Source organism: Triticum aestivum, chromosome 2B, assembly GCF_018294505.1.
Source record: "Triticum aestivum cultivar Chinese Spring chromosome 2B, IWGSC CS RefSeq v2.1, whole genome shotgun sequence".
Classification (NCBI taxonomy): Eukaryota; Viridiplantae; Streptophyta; class Magnoliopsida; order Poales; family Poaceae; genus Triticum; species Triticum aestivum.
The window spans coordinates 755,523,803-755,529,930 of record NC_057798.1 but is presented as its reverse complement, the minus strand read 5'-3'; the positions used below and the strand labels follow the sequence as shown (position 1 = coordinate 755,529,930).

The 6,128-nt window shown below is 50.9% G+C and overlaps 1 protein-coding gene across 2 annotated transcripts; it reads right to left on the bottom strand.

Annotated features, from left to right (window-relative positions):
* Positions 1–879: 879 nt before the first annotated feature.
* On the bottom strand, positions 880–4,049 carry LOC123042481 (cation/H(+) antiporter 15). Of its 2 annotated transcripts, XM_044464925.1 has the most exons (3): positions 3,954–4,049; positions 2,098–3,871; positions 880–2,008 (listed from the first exon to the last, which is right to left on the bottom strand). In XM_044464925.1, exons 2-3 carry the CDS (start codon positions 3,782–3,784, stop codon positions 1,071–1,073), a joined length of 2,625 nt encoding a protein of 874 aa, XP_044320860.1. In that variant the 5' UTR covers positions 3,785–3,871; positions 3,954–4,049; the 3' UTR covers positions 880–1,070. The 2 variants fall into 2 exon arrangements, with proteins under 2 accessions (XP_044320860.1, XP_044320861.1); XM_044464926.1 differs by lacking the exon at positions 3,954–4,049 and having other exon boundaries at positions 2,098–3,947.
* Positions 4,050–6,128: the final 2,079 nt, after the last annotated feature.

Below are 6,128 nucleotides of genomic sequence, written 5' to 3'. Positions count from 1 at the left end.
CTTTAAAAATGAAAAATAAAACCATGACAAAATTTTCACACAATTTACACAGAAATTGCATTTCTTATAATATGCAATAATCATCATATAATAGTAAAATTTCAAAAAATAATAAGTTTCCTTGAATTAGTGGTATTGCTATTGCTATTGCTATTTAAGAATAAAGGAATATAGAAAAATTAAAATAAATAGTGATAGTATTTGCACACAATGTGCATATAAATTGCATTTTTTAATATGCAAGAATAAGAATATCATCGTGGAATTCCGCCAAAAAAAAAGTTTCCCAAGAAGAAATGAATTAGCATTCCTTTAAAGAAGAAAGAAAATGAAATAAAAACAAAAAATATGTAGAAATGAAGTTTATAAAGTATAGTAAATTATTTGCATGGATATTAACCCTTAAAAATAAAGGGAAAAACTTTTTAAAACAACTTGAACTTTGTACTGTAATTGCACTTTCTTTTAATACGTAAGAAATAAGCATATAACAGCAATTTTCACACACTAATATAACTTAGACACACTCTGTATGATACTTGCGTGTTTACATTTACACTCATCCAACATCCCAAAACTACCCATAAAATTACCAACTAAAATAGAAGAAAAAACCCATAAGCGACAACGCATACGAACAAGCCTATAAGAAATCGTGTAACGGGCTTCAGCGCAATAAGGAACGACCGAGCCGAAACAGTGGTCAACCGGAACATTTCAGCCCAAAACATGACAGTATACAAAAAGAAAAGAAGAAACAAGGAGGAGCACGCATCTTGGAGCAGCAATCAGTGGTAAAAAAGTCGACTGACCCTAATAAGAAAATCAGTCAACTTACATCTAGCTAAAGTGCTAATTTATCTGGTTCAGAGATTGATCACCTGGAAATCGTTGATGAGTGAGCCACAGCCAATAATCTCACCGTTCACGTCACATAACAGAGCAGTACAATGCAGCTACAACCTCACACACTACACGAAGCGAGTCTGAAAGAACAATACTGTTACACTCACTACAGGGACACGAAATCCCCCGAAATCACACCACAGCCGAAGACCCCTACGCGCGCCTCAGAATCCTACGGTGTCATTAGACCATCTGCTATCCCTCGCCGACGACGCCGTGTTCGCCCGGTACGCGCCGGACCGTTGGTTGGCGTTGCCCACGTACTGGCGCACCGGGTCGTTGCTGGGGGCGGGCATGGGCGCGCCGACCACCACGTACTGCTGCACCACCAGCACCGACACCGCCATGGAGAAGTCGGACGACACGAGCATGTCGCCGATGGGCCCCAGCTCCGGCGACTCCATCCAGTCCTCCAGCGCCGCCGTCATCGGCGACCCGGCCTCGCCGGGGCGCCGCCCCACGATGTACAGCTCGTGCGCGCTGTTGTCCATGCCCCGGATGGCGGCCACCGTCTCCTCGCTGTTGGCCACCGACCTGTCCAAGTACGTGATGGTGGGGTTGCCGTGGTTGCGCGCGCGGAACTCGCCCAGGTACTCCTCGTCCATCTGCAGCTCGCTCTTGCCCTCCGTGCTCGCGCTCATCGGCGCCCCGCGCGGGTCCATGCCGCCCGACGCCGCCGACCGGTAGGAGGCCTCGGAGAAGGACCGGGCCGCCGCCCGGTAGTCAGGCGAGAGGAACCGCAAGATGGTGAGGGAGACACCGGGGTTCTCGACCATCCGCCACGCGTACGCGAGCGCCTCGCGGTCGTCGGGCCCGCCGAAGAAGAAGAGCGCCACGCGGTGCTCCGTCGCCATGCGCGCCGCGGCGGCGCTCAGGCCGCGGTCCACGAGGATGGCCACCGAGCATGGGGAGGTTGCCAGGAGGCTCTCGTTGAATAATTTAATGGAGGGGTTGATGGGCTCCATGCCGCCGTCCACCGTCTGCTGCTTGTGGAAAGGGATCACGATGAGCGACACGTGTTTGTCCTCGGCCAGCACCGACACGTCGTCGTGCATGGTCTGGTATGGCGACACCGCCGCCAGCGTCTGGATGGACACGCCTCCTGTGTATATATGTTGTCATCTTCATTACTCATCCTATACAAGTATAAATTTTTAATGGAGTTTTCAATTGGCAGCTGTGTGCACTGACCCGTCAGTCTCTCGTAGTTCTCAAAGGCGTTGAAGATGTGCTCCGTGGTGGCGGGCAAGGCGGAGGACGAGCTTGTCCGGCTGGAGGTGGAGGCAGCCGCGGCGGCGAGCATGTTGGAGGCCCGGCCGGTGAGCTCGATGATGTGGAGCGCGTAGATGAAGATGGGGGAGCGCTTGGACGGGTTGGAGAGCTCAAGCAGCGACAGCACGGACGGCACGTTGCGGGTGGTGTGCACGCAGGCCAGCATGCGGAGCTCGCTGTCGTGCCGGATGCGCTGCAGGTTCCGCCGCTTGTAGCCGACGAGGCGCCGCGACGGCCGGTACACGCCCGTCACCACCGGCGTCACCAGCGACGTCATCGCCACCGACACCAGCACCAGCACCGCGAACGACTCGTCGTCCAGCACCTGCTTGTCCCTCCCGATGTTGAGCACGATCATCTCCACCAGCCCCCTGGTGTTCATGAGGAAGCCGAGGGCGATGCCCTCGCGGAATGGCATGGCGTAGAGCGCCGCGATGATGATGGTGCCCATGATCTTGGCGAAGCTGGCCATGACGAACACGAGCACGAGCAGGCCGACGGTGACGGGGTCGCGTATCATGCGCACGTTGGTGCGGAGGCCGCTCATGGCGAAGAAGAGCGGGAGGAGGAGGCCGGTGACGAAGTCCTCGAGCTTCTCGATCAGCGTCACGCCTAGCGGTGCGCTTGGGATGACCAGCCCGTAGACGAAGGCGCCGAAGACGGAGTGGATGCCGATGGCGTCGGTACACGCGCCGGCGATCATGACGCCCGTGAGAATGAGGGTGATCTGCGCGTTGCTGACGTCGTCGCCCTCGGGGATGCTGCGGATGATCCGCCACATCAAGGGGCGCACGGCGTAGAAGCAGAAGAGCACGAAGGTGACCCCGGCGAGGAGCACCCAAAGTGAGGACAGCGCGGTGCTGTCCACCTCCGAAATGGAGATGGCAAGCGCGAGCAGGATCCAGGCGCACATGTCGTTGACGATGGCGGCGGACATGGCGGTGCGGCCGAGCTCCGAGTTGAGCAGCTTGATCTCGGCGAGGATGCGGGCGAGCACGGGGAAGGCCGTGACGGAGAGGGCGACGCCGAGGAAGAGCAGGAAGGAGGTCTGGTGCACGTTCCGGGACACCTGGTGCCGGAAAATGAAGGAGGTGGCGATGCCCATGCAGAAGGGCAGCGCCATGCCGGCCATGGCGACAAACACCGCCTTATCCCCGGACCGGCGGATGACGTCGACGTCCATCTCCAGGCCGACGAGGAAGAGGAAGAAGAGCAGCCCCAGGTGCGCCACCGTCTCGAGCGTGAGCAGGCTGCGCACGGGGAACACCAGGCTGGCCCACAGCTCGCTCTGCCCGATCATGGACGGGCCCAGCACGACGCCGGCGAGGATCTCAGCGATGACGCGCGGCTGGCGGAAGGGCCGGAGGAGGAGGACGAGGAGGCGGGTGGTGATGACGATGACGGCCACCTGGACGATGAAGAGCGGGAGGGAGAACTCGAGCGGGTTCACGCCGTCGCCCTGCCACATGCCGTTGGTGGTCATCATCATGGGCGAATAGCACACCACCGGGTTGAACGCCTTTGTGGCCGTCGACGCATTGCTGTTCTGCGTCGTGGTGTTCACGGCAACGACGTCGACGTTCAGGGGCGCGACGGTGGAGGCCATCCTGGCGCATAGCACGGGCCGGGGGCGCTAGCTGATGCTGGATCCCCTGCCGCTAGGCCGTCCTCCCGCGCGAGCTCTGCTCTGCTTCTGGGGAAGGAAGATGGCAACTTGAGGCGCAGCTAGCTGAATGGAGGACGACGGAGAGAGACAGACGAGGGAAAGTGGTCACCTTAGTTGCAGACGAGCTTTCCTCGCGGGGACTTCGGAGTTGCAGAGGTCAGAGGGTCTCTGAATTTTGACCGGTCACCTTAGTTTCTCAATCTACCACGAATTGTGAGGTTCTCAGTAAGGGTCGGGCGCATGCAGAGGCTTACATGCAGCTGCTGCTAACGAGTAATTCATCCTAATTCTGGCACCAACATCAGCACGTGCTTCGTGCTTCTAACTGAACCAAGGTGTCTATAATTCCTAAAAAATTCAAATCTAAATTTACATATTTTAGATGATACTACCATGATGCCACAGCACAGAGTTCAATTTAAGTTTCCGAACTTTAGGGGAGGGGGGGGGGGGGGGGGGGGGATCATGAATGTTTACAAGATATGCGTGTATAATTGCTCTATAATTCCTAGAAATTTCAAACCCAAATTTAAAATACACATAATGAAACAAAAAAAAGGCATATGTAGCATGAATATTGTCTTACTTCACCTCTGGATTTGTCATTTTTGTTTCTCTATCTACATCTCGAAATCGGATTTGAAGTATTCAGAGATTTTAGACACATATCTTGTGAACATTCACAAATGTACTCAATTTTTTTGGAAAATTTTAAATTTGATTTTTGTGTAGTTGTATCACGGTATAATTTAAACATGAAATTGTGTAGTAGTACCACAATATCATTTTTGTGTAGTAGTACCATGATATACATGTAGTGGTATTACATGTATTTCATTTCCTATAGGGAAATAGATATCATTTGATTCATAGGATACTAACTTTTACATTGTGTCTAGGCTGGAATTTTTTTTTTTGAAATGTGAAGGACTGGTTCCTATCGTACAGAGGAATATGAATCCATTCCTACAAACCAAAGGGCTTAAAAGAATTTTTTCCTACAAAATTACTATCCTTTAGAATTCCTATAAAATTCCCATAAACCAAAAGAGGCCTAAGCTCCATGGGGTTGGGAGCCCTCTCACTTAATTGAGGTCTCTAATTTGACATTTCGTGCGGGATTTTGGTTGAGTCATGCCGTTGGTTTATTTGGAAGTTTTTTGCGATGGGTGTAGCCCATTTGTAAGAGGCTGGGAGGTGTGGCTCGGTCCATGCAAGTGCACGAAGAAAACTAATGGGGGGGGGGGGGGGGAATAATCGGTGGAAACAAGGGAAATACCCTTTGGTTGCTCGGTGTAATTTTTTTTTTTGATAAAGAGATCCCTCCCTCCCTCCCTCGCAACGCTCATATCAAACAGGCTACACATAGCATATACGCCATGCCAAACCTAAAGCCCACATCCTGTAATATTTATTACATGTCCAAAAGATAAACAACAATAGGAGCATAAGAAGATGAAGCAGCAACGAGAACTCTTGGGGGATCTTGGCACTCCCATCATCCATCCATGCGTAGCTTTGAAGATCTCTCAAGCCACCCGCTCAACCTGCCTTACGCCCTACGTCATGCGCCTTATTTTTCTTCTTGGTTTTTCTGCAATACACACCAATCATGTAAGTTTTTAATGATCAGATTCACAGGCACACGGGGGTCTACTACCCTGGTATTATCAAAGACCAATATGTTTCAAAGCTTCCACGTAGTCCATAGTATCGCAGATATGCCTACAGTCAAAAGACTTTTATCATTTTTTATCAAATTTGCCAAGCCATACACCAAAATTGTTATTAACACTATCAGGAATATCATGCATACCAAATGAGCATTCCATAACCAACCATAACATTTTTGCAACAAAACAATGTATGAAGAGATTATCTATGTCTCCCCCCAGAATGAGCATTTACTGTCACCTTGCTACCCTCTCTTTTTAAAATTGTTTGTAGTGAGAATCTATCTATCAACATCAACCATAAGAAAACTTTAATCCTAGGGGGCATTTTGGTTTTCCATAGAAATGTATAGGGATATTTGAGTCCAGTATGAACTAAATGTCGCTATTTTTTTAAAAATAATATATATTTTTATTAATTTTCATAAATATTACGCTGGATAAAAAAATTTCAAAAATAATACACCGTCGGCCCGCTGCAGGCCGACTGGGCCTAGTCGGCCCACAGCAAGCCGATTGGATTCCAGTCGGTCTACAGCTGGCCGACTGGCCCCTGTCGGCCCACTGTGGGCTGATTGCATCCTGTCGGCCCACTGTGGGCCGACTGGAGC